The 17855-nt window shown below is 43.0% G+C and overlaps 3 protein-coding genes across 3 annotated transcripts; 1 reads left to right on the forward strand and 2 right to left on the reverse strand.

Annotated features, from left to right (window-relative positions):
* Positions 1-1696: 1696 nt before the first annotated feature.
* On the reverse strand, positions 1697-2725 carry LOC108958651 (ATP synthase subunit b', chloroplastic). Its single transcript, XM_018871143.2, has one exon. The coding sequence runs from the start codon at positions 2589-2591 to the stop codon at positions 1908-1910; it is 684 nt and encodes a 227-aa protein (XP_018726688.2). The 5' UTR covers positions 2592-2725; the 3' UTR covers positions 1697-1907.
* Positions 1701-6240, reverse strand: LOC104429083. The gene is made up of 5 exons (XM_039309767.1): positions 5601-6240; positions 4791-4884; positions 4347-4446; positions 3972-4060; positions 1701-3554 (listed from the first exon to the last, which is right to left on the reverse strand). Exons 1-5 carry the CDS (start codon positions 5854-5856, stop codon positions 3251-3253), a joined length of 843 nt encoding a protein of 280 aa, XP_039165701.1. The 5' UTR covers positions 5857-6240; the 3' UTR covers positions 1701-3250.
* A 3695-nt stretch (positions 6241-9935) lies between these two features.
* LOC104437663 (probable LRR receptor-like serine/threonine-protein kinase At1g56140) lies at positions 9936-14048 on the forward strand. The gene is made up of 15 exons (XM_039309768.1): positions 9936-9955; positions 10046-10117; positions 10393-10500; positions 10610-10681; positions 10763-10834; positions 11157-11228; positions 11322-11393; positions 11497-11568; positions 11671-11739; positions 11898-11963; positions 12055-12099; positions 12393-12457; positions 12818-13200; positions 13298-13493; positions 13597-14048. Exons 1-15 carry the CDS (start codon positions 9936-9938, stop codon positions 13779-13781), a joined length of 1569 nt encoding a protein of 522 aa, XP_039165702.1. The 3' UTR covers positions 13782-14048.
* The last annotated feature ends 3807 nt before the right edge of the window (positions 14049-17855 follow it).

Below are 17855 nucleotides of genomic sequence, written 5' to 3' on the forward strand. Positions count from 1 at the left end.
GGTCCCAAAACCCTATTTTTTCTCCTTATTTCTATTTTTACTCCCACAATCATACAACGTTTTTCCTCTTGGCTCTCTCAAACACGCACAACATTCCTCCTTCATCATTCCTCTTCCTCACTTGCTTCCCTCCCTCATCGACTCCCTCTCGCATCGTCCGACGGACGAATAGTATTCGTCGTTGCCAAATTCTTGTGTACCACGTGGATTTGCTTGCTTAATTTCTCTTTTGTAAGAGGAGTTATGCCTGCATAAATGAGTAACTTCATGTAGTAATTGTGAGAATAAGATTAATATTAGACTTATGTTTGTTACTAATTCTTTGCCTTATGATTTTATTTATTATAATTAACTTCGTTGATTTGTAATTTTTTGTATAGTCAAAAAGTTCATGTATTTATTTATTATAAGTGCTTAATATTTCGATACAAATTAGGAGAATTATGTTATTTTCTCACGTATTAATATAAAATTCGAAGTCATATAAGATATTTTCAATGGAAACGGGGTTGACCCTGAAATCGGATCGAAAAAACAGGATTGGTCAGGTACAGGGTCCAACACAAATATGATTGGGTATAGGATCTAAAAAAGAGGAATCGGTTATAATAAGATTGGGTAAAGGATCCTCAGATCTATACCCTACCCACCTTGGACCCGATCAACCCTGTGCCCCATGTTTCATTTAAACAAGAAATCACTCAACTGGATTAGCTTCAGCCCATAATGGCATAATGTTCTCGTCACGGCTCTCCTCCCCCATCTGCAATAATTCCCCACCTCCAATCCTTTAAGCCATACTCAGGAGCTGTAGGCCTTTCTTCATGATGTGCACACCTCGGGCAAATTCAAGTCTATTTAACGTTTTTCCTGTTCCCGACAAAAAAGGCTCAAAATGTATACATGTTCATTGCTTGGTCATTATTTTCAACGGGACAATAACCAAGGGATTTATTAGGTCAAAGTGATCGAGTTCGGGGTACATGAGAACAACGCCGAGTGTGGGAGGAATTTCGAAAACCTGGAGGGTTATTGAATGAAAGTAATTAAGCTGGTGGGGGTACTTGAATGAAACTTTGAGACTAAGTGCTGCTTCAAAGATAGACTTTGAAATTTTCCCGTTTGAAAATCGGTATGAAAAGTGGAATTGGATAAGAACTAACAATGATATTCAATTTTTTTCCCTGAAGAAAATGTGCATTCCATTCCTTCCATATTTCTTTTCCTTTCTTCTTCCGACTCCAACCTTTTTCTTGGTACTAACCATGCCATGATCAAAGGTAAGTTGGAGGATCGAGGACTAGGTATGATCTCTTGGCGCCAAATATTAGAACAACTCCTACTTTAAGAAATAATGAGCGTACAAGATCAACTAGTAACATAATCTTAACTCGTACACTTCTAATGTTCTCTACATTACGGACTCATTCCTAGCCATTTATGGCTTATCATGAATTCAAGTTGGCAAATCAAATCAAATACAGAGACTAAGCAACAGATAAACGGCACGATTAACGATGCAAAGGCGCATCGAGCAACAATGGAATGCCTAATCAGGCAAGGAATGGCTTGCCAAGCTCAGCCCGCCTTTTTTTGCCCTTCGAGTCCGACCGTCCCCGACGATCCGGTCTGTTCCAATGCTCGAGCCATCGTGACCCGGATCGTGTGCCGGCTGATTGATCAACGGACAAGCTCGTGCATACACTAACCAGTTCACATTATCACTTGCAAAGTATCTTTACACAGAGATATACGAGAGAAAATTTCAAGAATTCTAGACATTCTCTTGCATCCAAATCCAATCCCAATTCCCAATTCCCAAAAGCCTATTCCTTCTTCCCTCTTTCAAAGATCATACAGCGGAAGAACCTCGGCATCGATCGATCTTAACTAGAGAGTTAAAAAAATCATTTGACGGGGAGGACCTTGTTGACGATGTCCTGGCTGAGGACGGCGATCTGGGAGTCGAGGGCCTTGAGGGTCTCCTCCTTCTGGCTCTCCAGGATGGCCAGCGCCTCCTGCAGCTCCGCCTCCACCTTGCGCCGCCCCTCCAGCAGCTTCTGCTCCACCTCCGCCTGCGTCTCCTTCTTCATCTTGCTCAGCGCCGCCGATATCTCCGCCCGCGCCGCCCGCATCACCGCCGCCGCCTGCTCCTCCAGCTGCTTCACCTCCTGCGACGTGTCCTTCACGCCGCTCAGCTTCTCCTTGATCTCCGCGTCCCGCTGGTCCATGAAGTTCCCCAGCGGGGAGAAGTAGACCTTGTCCAGCGCGAACATCAGCAGCAGGAACTCCCCCGCGATGATGGGCAGCGTCAGGTTGAAGTCGAACAGCGCCGCCTTCTCGATCTCCACCGCCAGCGCCGGCAGGGGCTGGGCCAGGAGGGCGGCGGACGACGCGGCGGCGGCGGCGGCGAGGAGGGGGAGGGACTTCGGGGAGAGGGCGGCGAGGGGCTTCGGGAGCCTGAGCTTGGGGAGGGAGAGGGTGGGCTGGGGGAGCGAATTGGGTTGCTGCTGCTTGGGCTTTGGGGCGGAGAGCGGAGGTGGGATCTGGGTCTTGCAGGAGGAGGAGGAGGCCACGATCATCTTGGCCATGGCTGCGATTCCGGCGAGGACGGCGGCGGCGCGACGGCGAGACTTTCTCTCTCTAGCGACGGATCTTTGCTGACTGCGTTTTGGAGTGAGAGAAAGAAAGGAAGAGATGATAAGAGGATGCAGATTTCTGGAGCGAGGGCTATCTCTTCCTTCGCCACACAAATTGCTGAGGTTCCAAAACCTCCTCTCCGCACGTGCCTCCCGCACGTGGGACCCCATGAGAATGTTCCAACAACTCTTCTTAGGATCATCACTCGTCAGTAACCTGTTCTTGTTCCATTGTAAAGGCGAGATTTTCATATTCGCAACTCGATTTCGCTTCGGATCGATACGAGGTACCCGCTTCAGAAATTCATCTATGGAGAAGAGGGAAAGAATTAAGAAAGTCGAGTCGGAGATTTCCGCGACATGAAGGGCTCAAGAAAACAATGCGAAAAGAGAGTATCGATAATCAACTCGGACAATTACATCGCCTCATGTCAGAATCGATCAGTACCAGCCTGATACTGATTACATTGTGTACCTAGTCATTACAAGCTCAATGCCAGGGCGGCCTGTTCAAATTCAAACAGACAGGTTCGACGTTCGACAACCCACATACTCCGTGCTCCGACCGGCTCTGCCGCCACGGGACAAATGGTTGGCTGCGTTTAAGTTCTTCAATCTCTCCATGAATCCTTCTGACTATATGGTGTCCTAACGCACAACACCAGTAACGTCCTTACTCTGTTCCAAAAGGCGTCGACACACTTTGAGCGCGTGACCTTGCCGCCTTCGCTTCTTCCATCTTCTAGCATGGCCAACCTAGAATAAGAGAACCACCCCTCCAGAAAATTTGCTGTCGTGGAGTTGACGTCGTCACTGAGATCCTCTCCTCTTTTGTCACATGGGAGATTCCCATTCTCGATATCTCCTTCTTTGGTTTCTTCTCCCTTTTCGGAGCTATTTGATCTCGATAAGGAGCTACAAACCACCCCATTCAGAAGAGATCAAACATCAACATAATATATAGATGGAACCAACTGATGGATACACATGATCAGATCTTCAAGCTTAGATGATGGACTCATTAATGGAACGCAGCACATAGTTGAGCCCTTTCGGGCTCCCTAATGGCCATGTGTATCAAAGCATGGAAAATTGCGGAAGTATGCTTGAGGGCTGGATTGAGAAGATAATTGCTGACATGTATATGATGTGCCTTGTCATGGACATTTGCTGTCCAACAGAGGTACCGCAATTTCAGTTACCACTGATTCATAGGGCTTAGAACTAGTGCACAAGCAGAATGCTTCAGTGAGTTTCATAGAAGCATGATTAGACTTCAATTCCTGATAGTGGATATGCAAAACACCTGACAAGACATAAACAAAATCTCACCTCCTGGATTGTCTGGAAGCAGAAAGCCAGACAGTAGATTTCTTCTTAGTTAAGCTTGGGACACTTGAGATATGCCGGATGAAACGAAGCTACATAGCATAATGGAATAGTTAGCATGGAGGAGTACATTGCATAAAAAAATCGATGCTTATTTTAGGACACCATTGAAAATGCTGTTACCATCTTCAGATACTTGTGCAAAATGGAATAGTGAAAAACGTTAACATCGTTAAAAAAAACAGGGCTATACTAAACTATTGATGCTGCCAAGAACATGTCTACACACTAAAGTCCAACAGTCATGAAATTTCTGATAAGCACGTTTTATGCAACTTGATGCAGATATCTTCTGTAACTGAGGGAAGCCAGGCATACCTGATCACCATCCTTAATGCCGTAGTCAATTATATAATCAGTCTCTGTAACTAGCTTCTGACCATTGTAGCATAAGCAAAATTGCCCCCACACATGCCGCCTATATGAAACAGATGCAATGAAAATAGTTAAATGTTAAATGTGGCTTTTCTGAATATTCTCTAGAAATTAAACATAATCAAAGGGTAAAAAGTGAACTATATTCACTTTTGGCCTCTAAAGAAACACGATGAGAGAAAAGGCAGATGATTATTGCATCTTCAGAACAGGTTTTATCAGAAATGATATAAAAGAGCTGCTGCCAAAATCTGCAATAGTTTTAGGAACAGATGCAGCAGTAAGAGAAAACGATACTATTAATGATTATGATAACAAATCAACCGCTACTTTTAGCTGTGAGATGCCAAACTCTTTTGGTTCTTGTAATGTAGAGAAGTATCATACCATGATATCTTGCCCTCTCCCTTCTTTGGCATGAAACTGAAAACATGTTCTACTGCCTCCTTGAGCTCCAATATGGTTGCCATTTTCAGACTTCAATATCTGCAGACCAAAATTAAGTAGGCACTTTGAACTCCTTCTATATCAAATTGACCGAATTTTATCTACAACCAGCATGAACAGCTCTCTCTTTCTCCTTCCCTTATTTCCGACATCACAGAAATACGAACATGGTGGAGCAAGTATCAACTGCAACTCATTTCATATAATTCCGATTTCTTCACAAGCCCTCTACTGAAGTTATCCCTTGTTCACACAACTGGTTAATTTCATGGGAATTTCTCAGCAGCCAAACAAAGTGAAAGATCAATGGCGGGCAAGCAAAGGATAAATACCGCATTGACGTCCTAAGAAACTCTGATACGAAGGTTAATTCGGTTGATCACAATGACATCGACAACTCAAATATCTTCAAATCACCCCACATTTCAAGCAATCTTCAGGAATAAAAGATAGGGACAACACAAGAAATGTCAGAGAAGTTGCCCAGCAAGAGAGGAGCCGACCTGCATTTCTCTCAATTTTAAAACATTCATGTTCTCAAATGAGACATGCAACCGTGCGCGATAGCGAGAAACCTAAGAGCAGAGCAAGTAAGCTCGACATTCACGTTCGAAACGCGCCGCCTACCGCCTAACTCAGCAATCACAGCTCGAAATCGCGCGCATCGCATCCCATCGCTGTCGAACAGCTCCGCCCCTTTTCGACCCGATCCCTACAGGCGAAAGCGGCGACGGGAAAAAGAGAGATTACCGAAGGAAGAGCCGTCCAATTTGAGGACGGAGAGCTTGAGGGGCTCCTGCGGGAGCTGGCTGTAGGAGAAGCTTTTCCTGGAGATCCCGCCGACGATCGTCGCCAGCGGGGAGAAGGGCAGCGACACGGACGACCGGCGCCTGTACACCATCCTCCCCTCGCGGAGGGATCCGTCGCCGTCGCCATTGTCGTCGCCGCCGCCGTCCCCGCCCCATTCGTCGTCGGAGACCCTGAAGATGATCTCGCTGCGAGGCATCACCGAAACCACGAGAGACCCGAAAAAAAAGGGAAGGAAGCAAGGAAGGAAGGAGCTCCCCGAGGCGACACCGGAATCCGCGGCGGGAATTCGACGATCGGGGTCGCTGGCGAGCGGTGGCGGCGATCAACCCATGGAGGGTGGGGCGGTTCGGCGTTCGGGGAGTTTTATGCGGATCGGAAGGATCCCTTGGGGAGAAGGACACGCATCGCGCGCGCGGGGGGAGGGGCTAGGGTTTTTCGAGGGGAATTTGGGGGAGCTTGTTGGCTATGGAGGGAAGCTTGTGTCGGAGGAGATTCGGGAGAGAGATAGAGAGAGAGAGAGAGAGAGAATGGCTTTCTTTCTTTCTTTCTTTCTCTTTTCTCTCTCCTCCTCCTGCGCCCCTGTTTGAAGGATGGCGGTTTTTTGTCTGGTTTGTGTTTTCTGAAGGGGGGTGACGGTTAAGTTCGGTAGTTGGGCCTTGGGCCTGATTATTGGGGGTTGTTGGGCCTTGTTTTGGGCCTGAGGGACGGGGAGAGAGAAAGTGGGGTGCGCTGGGGACAGCTTGTGGTCAGAGCTTTCGCATGCATTGCTATGAAACGTGATAAAGATTGTGGGCTGCGTTCAGAAGCTTGGATTTAACTCTAACGTCCTCAGATAGGATAAATGTGAATATCTCAGGAATTTAAAAAAAAAAAAAAAAAAACTGAAGTGAGGTGTTTCGCCACTGCCATGTGAGGACTACCATCATGATAGCTAATCATTTCTACTTCGACTTATAGAGCGATCGTCATTTCGCTTCCAATTATTATCAATTGTGTTCCGACGACTGAGGATGAAAATGAGAAGTTATGCATCACATGGCTATCGCATCGAGGAACTCTAATTTCCTCACCAGTGTGTCAAATCCTTGGAAGTCATCATTCATGGCATAAGCATGGTCGTCCTTGTCAGTCGCTGCTCCAACGCCATCCACTAGTGAATCTCCACGCAACTCCTCTTCGCTCCTCACTATCCTCATATCGATGGCTTTGACGTCGAGGGGCGCCCGAGTTTTGCGGGAGATGCTCGTCACCCTGTCGCCACCCTTCGCCTTTGCATCGATTGCTAATGCCTTGTCTACCAGATTGGCCGTGCCCGTTGCCTCCCCAGATCACTCCATGATGCCCCTCGACCACCCGAGGCTTGTCTTTGCTGGTGTCGAGATGGCCTTGAATGCGGTGAAGTTGAGCGAGGATTACGGCTCGGAGGTGAAGATGGTGGTAGATCTGGCAAAGCTGGCAGACAAATGAGACGACGAAACGGAAGGGAGTTGAAGAAAGCGGGCTTGACAACACTGGCAAGGGAGCTGAAGAAAGCAGGCTTGATGACACCGATGAGGGGGCTTCAAGGGTAAGATCTTGGCATCCCACGGGAGATTGCGCTAAGTAAAGTGAGATTTTTTAAAATTTTGAATTCTATCTTTGGATTGCACAATACATAAGATGAGAATTTCTATGAAGATATTTGAAGGAATTTTAATCTCACCTTATCTTGTCTTATAACAATTTGAATTCGAACAACCAAACGCAATGATTATATTTGATAAGTACTCTTTGCTTTGGGCTCAATGGTTTCAAGTAAAGCAAATTTTAAAATGAAAAAAAGAAAATTATCGAAAATCATAAAATAGTGGAACCATACCTAGGGAAGGCAATCAATCTAATAGACTTGCAACTTTAGTTGACACTAGGCTCTCAGCAACAGTCAATTCAGGGCTCACACTGACTAAATTTTGGAGTAATGGTTGATGCGTTTGGTTCATGGAGAAAAATGGTATTGTAGTAGAGTAAGGCTAAAATAGGAATATGAAAATATTAGTGAGGGCAAAGTTGACAAAATCGATCAACTCCTGAACAACATTTCGAAGATGCTAAAATGCACATATTGGGCGGGAGTTGTACTAAAAGTTATGGACTTTGAAGATGAACTTTAGGCTCAAAAGCCCTTGAGGTGATGTTGCTTAACACCTCAACTTTGGAATATGGACTTTTAGAAAAATTGAACCAAAAGTACCCAAAGTGCGTGTAAAGGCCCAAAGCTACTTGGGTCTTTGTTTAACGATGGAAAAACCATGTGCAACACCAATAATAGACGTTCGATTCTCTTGGATCAATGCGTGGGGGAAAAGACTCCTCGGTGGTCAATCACATGAATGAAACTACACATATGCCCTCATTTGCTGGACTTTGAATCCAATTATTTACTATTTTATTTGGAGTGGAGTGACCTTATTCATAATTAACTAATGACCCTCGACTTAAGATTTTAAACCAAAAACTCTTTCACAATCTTTAAGAAACGAAGATCCGAGAGTTATTAGTGGTGATCGGTAGGTCAAATTGGACCTGATATCATGCTAAATTGCACGTCAAAAGCTTAATCAGTGGCGGGCGTCGAATATTCGAAGGGGTGAGATTTGCGGACTTCGCACAAAGAAAGAACTGAAAACCCTAGCTACAGTACAGAAACATTTTCAAAATGACGCCTGAAATCGTGGGTCCCATAAGACACGTGTCGTGCTGCGATCGCCTTCTTGTTTGACACATTGAAGCATAAGACGTACCAATATTTTCTATTCCCTAGATTACAGCACAAACTTTCAGTAAAATTACGTCACCCACTGGCGGCGCCTGCTGCTAAGCCCTTTCCGAGTCCGTCATCATCGAGCCCCGATAAAACTGTTAGATACCGATAATTATTTGAGTACGTGACGTCGGTGTTTGGTCTTGTGCCATACGAACTCAACGCGAAGAACCTGTCAAAGCTTTAAATATGGTGATGATGTCTCTATTTCGAAACAGTGCAGTTCTCGTCTTGATACTGGCGATCGGGTAGCGAAAAGTGGTTCTGCCTGTCAACGTCGCCGAGGAATATGGACAAACGGATGCGATATCGGGATGCTTATTTTAATTTGATTTTTTGAGGGGGTCAAAGGTTTTCAGTCAAGGCAAAGGGACATGGCAGCGCCGCATGAATCTTCTTTCACACGATATCCAGACAAAGAAAAAGTTTCAGAAAGACCATCTTGCGCTTGGTGATTTTCGCAGGATGGAATCTGCATGACTCACACATAATTGACCCCCACCTCCGGCCGACCTTGTCCTTTTCTCTCTGTCTTTCTCTATATCTGCGTTCGTGTGTCTGTGTGTATGAGCGTGTTTGCTGCTGCTGCTGCTGCTGCTGCTGCTGCTTGCTGCTTTCTGCTTGGCCATGGGGGTGTTGGCCCTGTCCATGGTTGTTCTCTGTGTGATCCAAGTTGTTGCTGCACAGAAAACAACAGATCCTAATGAGGGTTTGTCTGTCTGTCTGTCTCTGTCTTTCTGTGTGTCGCATGCCAACTGTTTCCAAACTTAGGATGAAGCATGAGGATTGAGGATGGAGTTTCAGTCTCACAGTTGATTACCCCCTTTTTGGCTTTTTTGATGAATAGGGGCTGCACTGAAAAAGATCATAGAGCACTGGAATCTGGGGAGCTCCTTCAATTCGACAGTTGATCCTTGCACTCAAAACGCTTCATGGGCGCCGGATACCGCTAATCCTCAAGTGTCCTGCGATTGCTCCGGCAATGTCTGCCATATTACCCGATTGTGAGTTTTCGCCATTTCCGGCATTTTCCAGCTGGTTAAGTGCCTCTGACTCTTATGAATGCTCGTGCTTGAATCAGGAAAATCTATGCTCTAGACATTTCGGGTCAAATACCGAGCGAGCTGTTCGAGCTGAAGGAACTTACTGACTTGTAAGGGATCAAATTTCTTGCATTCTCTGCCTTTGTTGCTGTTGCTGCAATTTGATCATCTTATCTTTGCGGTCTTGATTCAGAAACTTGGCCCAGAATGTTCTAAGTGGACCCATACCACCCCAATTCGAACAGCTATCGAACATGCAGTACCTGTAACTTTTCCACACTCATGGCTGCTCATGAATTTGCTGTCACTACCTTAAACGTCATAATTCTTACATATTAACGAAATTTGTCGATTCTTCTTGGGTTCGAGGAACTTGACAGTAGCCTAGGCATAAACAATTTGACCGGGCAAGTGCCTCCGGAACTTGGCAACATGACCAAGTTGCTTTCCCTGTGAGAACATTTCCACACAGCTATTTATTATTTCCCTGTGAGGTTCCGAGAAACTCGTTTTTCAACTTTTGAAATTTTCCAATGTCGCAGAAGCTTCAGCTCTAATAATCTTAGCGGACCATTGCCCACGGAGCTTGGAAAACTGACCGCGTTAAAGCAGCTGTAAGCACCAATTCACTTCGACATCTGCCTCACTTTTGTGTGTCTCGTCTTCGGTTTCCTTCTCTGACTCTCTCTTTGAGCAACAGCTTCGAGAGGTGCAGCAATAATCAACCACTTTGACGCATGTTGCTTGAATATGTGAATTTTTTTTTTTTTTTAACAAAGCTTGAATATGTGAATTGACTGAGTCTTTTTTGGCCAAACTTCAATTACGTTACGGAAGCAATACTGGACGTCTTGCTGTTCTATTAGTCAATCATCATCTCTTTGGCCAGCCATTTGACTGACTCTTTCTTCTGTTATCAATCCAGGTACATCGATAGCAGTGGAGTGAGCGGACCAATTCCACAAGATCTTGCGAATTTGAAATCCCTGCGGAAACTGTATTTCTTTAATGACGAGATATTTAATTGTGTTTCTGAATTAGCAGGGGACGATAATTATTGGCAATTATGTTTGTTAAATTAACTACTCCTATGTTTCCTTTAACAGTTGGGCATCTGATAATCTCTTCACTGGAAAGCTTCCTGAATTTCTCGGAACGTTGACGGAGCTTGTGGATCTGTATGCGTCATTTTAGCTCTCGAATCCATCCCTTGTTGGAGTGGGTTTTCTTTTTAGAATGCTTATATTTATCATTTGCAGGCGATTTGAAGGGACGTCCCTCGAAGGTCCCATTCCGGACAGTTTTGGCGCTCTAACTAAATTGGAAAATCTGTAATATCCTAATTCCTTAGTGCGAGTACATTGTAACTGTCACTTATTTGTGATTCCATTGTATCGATTTTACTATTTACCTTAGAGATTGATAAGAGATTGATAGCACTCTCCCTCCAGGATTGGAATGTACAATGCACAGATATGCATAGGTTTGGCTTTTGATACACATCTAATTAGAGTTGGCCAGATACGAACTTCTGTTTGATAGATCCAAATTACCACATGCACTGAGCTTGTCGCTAATAGTTTCATTCTATGAATGTCGAGCACATTTTTTTTGTAATATAAATAAGTTTTGATCGCGCCAGTCTTTCTGCAGCATAATTGGCGATCTTGTCGGAGATGACTCGTCTCTTGATTTCTTGAGAAATCAAACAAGTTTATCTGTGCTGTAAGGCTTTCCATTCTTTTTCTGTGAAAAGTGCCTATTTTTTCTTCTGGGTGTGTGTTTGCAGTCATTCATGACGAACTTACTATGCAACAGATCTTTGAGAAGTTGTCAACTATCAGGACAAATTCCAGATATCATTGGCACTTTTTCTAAGTTGAAATACCTGTGAGTCATCTTAAGTTCTGAAGTTCTTGTATTCGAATCAGTTAAAGTCCGATATGCATGTGCGTGTGCTGCATTCTTGTTCTCAACTGTACATGTGAATCAGGGATTTGAGCTTCAACAAGTTGGAAGGCACAATTCCAGATTCATTCCAAGGTTTCACTAAACTGCAATTCTTGTATGTTATCTATCCGATTCCTCCATGCCTTGTGAACAAAGATGGCCTTTCTTTCATTGTATATTAACTCTTTCTTTTTCTGTAACTGTTCATAAACATCAGATTTCTTGGAAACAACAACTTGACTGGGCCGCTTCCTGCGAATATCGTCAGTCAAAGCCTCACCGCCTTGTAAGTGCTTCTCCAGGATTTGAGATTTCTGATGTTAACAGCTAACTGAAATTTCTGTAACTCATGTCTGGTTCTCCAAACAAAACAATGCTTAGCATGATATTTTCAAGTGCCGAATGCACTTATGCCAGCGTATGATTTTTCATTCGTGATTGCAGAGACGTGTCGTTCAATCCGCTTTCTGGAAATTTACCGGTGAATGTGGACATGAGTGGATATTCAATGTAGGTGAACAAGAACTCGAGTTGCGGCAAATTGCTGCAAATTTCCTAGTTTTCATTATCAAAATGAATGATCATATCTCTTTTGCCTCAGGAACTTTGTCGGGACATCCATAAACGCAGATTATCTGGCGGACAGGTAGTATTGTTACCGCAACCTCAGATTGCTATGTTGATACCTTATCATAGTCCATAGATACATGCCCCTATAAGCACATAAAGCGCGCAAAAGTGGATCGGGTTTGGCCTTAGTCTAATTTTAATGCTAAGCAATATAGTACAGTGAAGGAATGTTTGATCCTCCGATGACATGATTCCATTCCACTCGTTAATTAGCCTGAATCGAACAAAGCCAGCAGTATCATCCTTCACTACAAGATCAGGTGTAATCTTTCTTATGGATATCTAAGTTATTTTCGCTGGTTAACGCAGGAAGGCACTGGAGATGCTTAGCTGCCTTGAAGCCGGTACAGAATGCGCAAACAAAGCCAAATCCAGTAAGTTCACCTAAAATTTTCATGTATGGTCTTTGCTTTAACCCTGGCATAGTATTTGCTCTAGTCATCGCATCCCGATTTCCAAACAGATTGGTTCGTACACTTCAACATAAATTTTGCTTCTGCAAGTGGTCAGAGCATGAGCGTTTAACATGGTTCTGAAGTAAGGATAGAGTTCGAGAATGTCATGCATTGTTTCACCAATAAAGCATTGATCTTTACCTACATATATGACAAACAATAGAGCTCGATGAAGCGAGAAAATGGCGAAAATAAAGGTTGTTAAGAAACATGGTGTGGTTTTCGCAAGGATGGATCAAATCAATCCTGAGTTCAGCAGAATATAAAACATTTTTGCAGCTTCCTTTTCTATCAACTGTGGAGGCACGGAGCAAACATCAGCAGCCAGCGTGAAATACGACGACGACTCCAAAACGCTCGAAGCTGCTTCGGTTTACATGAGCTCCGATCGCCAATGGGGTGTCAGCAACAGCGGGTACTTCATCTTCACTTCCAATGGACCTCAGTACATAGTGAAGACGGACTCCCAAATAACCGGGACTCTAGAATCGGAGCTGTACAAGACGGCCAGAGTCTCGGCAAGTTCCCTGCGGTATTATGGCCTCGGCCTGAAGAATGGAAAGTACAGCGTCGAGCTTCACTTTGCGGAGATCAAGATGGAGGATGATGACTCGCGGTCCTGGAAAGGCCTCGGGAGGCGTGTATTCGATGTCTACATTCAGGTACGCTGTGCTCACGACAGAACTTTTGTATCTCCTTGTGCTTTATCCGATTGCTTGATCTTATTTGCGCACAATCCCTGTGATGCGATCGATCAAGGGCGAGCGTGTCCTCCAAGATTTCGACATCCGAAAGCAAGCGGGAGGATCCAACAGGGCCTTGGTGAGGACGTTCGACGCAAATGTCACGAACACGGTCCTGGACGTTCACTTCCGATGGGCAGGGAAGGGCACTTGCTGCATACCGTCGCAGAGCACGTACGGGCCGCTCGTCTCGGCGATCAGCGCCTCTCAAGGTTCGTTTCAAAACACTCTCACCCCGCGCATTTTCATTACTCAATTCCGTGCTCGATCACCCTTTAGCTGTGGATAAACCGGTGATGACTAATGCCAATGCAGTCTCAGGTGTCGACGGCACGTCATCCGACGACAACAAGAAGCGTGTCGGGAAGATAGTCGGGATAGCATTTGGGTGCGCGGCCGGTCTGGTCATAGTCTCGTCGGCATTCTATCTATGGTGGGCGAGGGAAGCGCCGACCGGGCAGATGCGAGTCCACACGGGATCGCCGAAAAGAGTCGAATGATCTCGGCGATTGGGGTTTCAGGTTCATTTGCCGGAGAGAATGAAGCCTTCCAAGTGTAAAATCCATGGCTGGCTGTACGTGGTCTACTATCAGAAGATAACTAGCGAGCTGTCTATTTGCAACGTAATGTACTAGTCAGGTTGATTATCCCTTTGCTTTTACAAGGACCCTGTCCTCGTCCCTGTGATGGTTGCTGTATTTTCTTTCGCTCGTCAAAAGCTTTTTTAAAAGCGTTAAGCAAGTCAAAACACTTCAGTTAACACAAAAGTGGAATTGCACGGAAGTCCAAGATGGTGAATTGGTACCTAGAGGGCAACAACAATTTGAGCTCTAACTAGGGCTGTGAAAATGGGTTATATGTGCACTTTCAAAACACTTCAGTCAACACAAAGTGGAACTGCATGGAAGTCCCAGATGCTGAATTGGTACCTAGAGGGCAACAATTTGAGCTCTAACTAGGGCTGTGAAAATGGGTTATATGTGCACTTTTTAACACGTTTTAAGTTAAAAGGGTCATCTGTTCAAAAAAAGAAGTTAGAAGGGTCATATATGGCACTTCAAAGTTAAGTATAGGTCATAATGGATTTGAAAAGTAAAGCCCATAGAAAGATGGGTGTGAGTGGTTAGCTAGAAACCCACTGTCAAACCAAATTAAAAGGTCTTAGTCGTTCGCTCCTTTTCTTCGCTCTCGCCCTCCTTTTCGATCCCAACCTATGGGCGTCACCACCATTCCCACCGCCTGTTTTCGGCATCGCCGTCTCCCATCTCCGGATCGAAGTTTTGCCTGTGGAATTTCACGGGTTCTCTGCCTTTTGGTGATGGCTAATTTGTGGGAGTGATGTTTGCAGTTCGATGCGAGGTTCGAGTTGGTGGTTGAGTTTCGGGTTTTTGGGAGTGATGGTGAAATCTTTTGAGCTTCAAGAATATCTTGATCGTTTTTTTTGTCCCTTTGGGTTCGTTTGCAATAATGTATATGATTTTGGGGGTTGCAAATTAGTAAATTGACCATTAAGGGGTTAGGTGTTGAGAATATTCCAAACTTGCAGCAGCTGTCTTTGTGCTTTTTTCTACTCTTGCTTAGTTTCTCCCATGACTACCCTTTCAATGCACTTAAATGAAATATTAAATGCGTTTGGTGGCTCGATAGCTTCTGTCTAGTTACAATGTTGCCCAATATTAAATGACTTTTTGTTTTGTCAAATATTAAATGAGTTTGATGGCTTGATAGCTTCTATTTAGTTATACTTATGTTGTCCTCATTTAAATGAGAAATTATTTCTTGTGTTCTACAATCGAGCAATGGTTGTACTCTGACCACCATGGTCGGTCGATACTTGAAAGCGAATCGATGTATGAAAGCGAGGGCTGCTAATAATCACTAGGGCAAGATCCACCATCCTTTACCTCACCATCACCTTCGTGCTCCTGTTCATAACCTGATCCTTGAACTATCTCACTGACTTGACAAGCTGATGCGTAGAGCTGCCCATTTTTCAAAGGCAACAATTCAAAGAAAAAAACTACTAAAAATGAATTCAGAGTTAAGTTGGGTCGGATTGAGTACTAGTTGAGTATGAATCGCTTACTATGAATTGTAGAAAAATGGGTTAGAACGGTTCAAATGGGTCAATTTAGGGGCCAAACTATCTTCAACCCGACCTAAACCAAACATTTGACAGAGTTAGCTCTAACCTTCTAAGTTCACTCAATTGGGGCAAGATGATTGACGATTCATTGTTGTTTTCCCAAATGTAAGCTCAATGGTTTAATGTGGAGTCTCTCTGCATCACCCATAGTTGGGGAATGATACCAAACTTACCAAAAAGAATCCCTACTAGCTCCAATTGCATTGGATTCCATGCAAATTACGGTTTTCATAGATGCCATTTTCTCCTTTATTGGAGACATCAAATTCCCCCTACACTCGATTGATAGCCATGCTAGATGCTTCTTTTGAGCAATAACAATGTTCAAGATTGGACAGCCAATCTTGAACATTACTTTGGCTTTGAGGGGGAATAATTTACTTAATTATGGCTTTGGCTTTGCTCCTTCCACTAACATTATTTATAACTTCAGTCCCCCATATTTATAAATAGATAAATAAAAAAAATCCAGGCTTTCATTGGACTTTAGGGTAACGTGATTGTTGATTGGGGAGGGGGTGGGGGTCAAGAATAATAATTAAAGAATCAGGACTAAAGTTGGCACCATTGACATATAATATGAGATTTGATAATTACTTTGGAATGATCTATACTGGCTTTCTAGCTATTGTGAGGCTGGATGACACGTGGACTTTCCTAATCTAACTAGTTTAGTTTTCTATGAGAGACATAAATATTTTTACTAGTGTCTATTGAGATTAAGTTTTCCCCAAAAGCTATGTGACTGAGTTTCTAGAAGTAAAATAAAACTATGAAAAATTGACATTTAAAAGATTTTGCAATTTGACTTAATACACAATATTTGAGTTACAAGTTTATAAAAATAAATTATTGCACAACTAAAGAAGTTGTGCACGTACATATGGAAAGAGAAATTTTCTTTTAATGATTTGAATTCTTTTGTATAGAATTGTTTTCAAGATAGAAAAAAATTCGAATTTAAACATTGGCATAAATGTGAAATAAATACAGAATCAATTATTGCATGCATGTGCCCATCCATTGAATGGTTATAAAATAAGTAGTTGAGGATATTTCGAGAAAGGATAAGAAACTGCGATCCCTACAAATACGAGGCCCTCTTTACTTTATAAAACACTACCAACTACAGACAATTATACTAAAATTTGGAATATGAGAGGTTAAAAAATTATTTAATAATTTATCCTGACTGTTGTAATTGAGATTTTGTCCATTCAATTGTTATCCATAGGAATGGTTTATTTAGAAAATAGGCATGGGATTTTTTTTTTTCTGGTGAAAGTTTTCGTGTTGAAGTTGCCACTATCATGATTTTTCTTGGTGATGATTGTAGTACGATGGGTTGAACTCTACAATAGACACGCACATACTTACAAACTTAATTAACTCCTTATTAGTTAGGCCTATTAATTAGAATAATAAGTACTTGGAAACGAAATCTACAAAAAAGGAAAAAAAATTGACTTTTAGAGTAAAAAGTAAACCCGGTATTGATTTTTTTTAAATGGTTACGATCCCGGAATCTCAAATCTATGAGTATCTTACGTGATAAAGGACCCAAGTACATAAATTCAAAAAGAAGTAAAAAAAATTCGATTGGATGATGAAATGAAGTTAGGTGACCAAGATGCATAAACAACTAAAAGCCAGAAGACTCAGATTGTACTTGATCCACCACACGACAATGACGGCGAGGACATCATGCTGACGAAGAGAGCTCGTGATATTTACATATTATTTTACCATCATTAGTAAGAAAAAATAATTAAAAGCCGAAAGCGATAATGTAAGAAATCCCGTATGATCTTTAGGACAAAAATTCAATGTTATTTCTAAGAGCGATGAATGTTTTTTTTTTCCTCTCCAATTGATGATATAAAATATATGGATATCGACATGTTAAAATAAATAATTCATTCAAGTTGAGTGTCGAATTATCGAATTATCGTTGAAAGCTCCTGTTGGAATCTTGCTTTCTATTAGCTAGATACTGTGTGAAGTATGTGTCTTAAACCGATTAATCAGTACTTCTTGGTTCAAAACACTGTGCAACATAGACAGAAACTCAAAAGCCGACAATGGTGAAGCCAAGTTCGATTAACAAACAAGCGACTTAGGTCCAACTGAGTGGTTGGGGGTGCCCCCACGTAGATAAACCCCAATCACCCAAATCTGATGTCACCTTTTACCTAACAAATATATATATATATTATATTTATGTTATATTTATATAGTCAACTATCGCATGAGGTGTCTTCAAAAAGTTGAGAGGTACATTCGCATTCATGGTCATCTACCATTAGGAGAGTCCAAGTCAAAGCTAACGTCCTCCAAGTCATGTTCAATCTCTTGGGACATGATGTACCATCGGTCTCGAGTTATAAGTCGTAGACCTCGTATATATAAAGAATATGTTAATCTCATA

Source organism: Eucalyptus grandis, chromosome 3, assembly GCF_016545825.1.
Source record: "Eucalyptus grandis isolate ANBG69807.140 chromosome 3, ASM1654582v1, whole genome shotgun sequence".
Taxonomy (NCBI): Eukaryota; Viridiplantae; Streptophyta; class Magnoliopsida; order Myrtales; family Myrtaceae; genus Eucalyptus; species Eucalyptus grandis.

Bases quoted from the DNA above. Each gene is read 5' to 3' on its own strand.
- LOC108958651 (XM_018871143.2), bottom strand. From the start codon at position 2,591: ATGGCCAAGATGATCGTGGCCTCCTCCTCCTCCTGCAAGACCCAGATC.
- LOC104429083 (XM_039309767.1), bottom strand. From the start codon at position 5,856: ATGCCTCGCAGCGAGATCATCTTCAGGGTCTCCGACGACGAATGGGGC. The intron at 4,061-4,346 runs GTATGCCTGGCT...TATGCTATGTAG, and splicing joins GCATTAAGGATGGTGATCAG to CTTCGTTTCATCCGGCATAT. The intron at 3,555-3,971 runs GTGAGATTTTGT...GGTGGTTTGTAG, and splicing joins GCTTCCAGACAATCCAGGAG to CTCCTTATCGAGATCAAATA.
- LOC104437663 (XM_039309768.1), top strand. From the start codon at position 9,936: ATGACCAAGTTGCTTTCCCT. The intron at 10,835-11,156 runs GTAATATCCTAA...GTCTTTCTGCAG, and splicing joins CTAACTAAATTGGAAAATCT to CATAATTGGCGATCTTGTCG. The intron at 11,569-11,670 runs GTATGTTATCTA...CATAAACATCAG, and splicing joins TTCACTAAACTGCAATTCTT to ATTTCTTGGAAACAACAACT.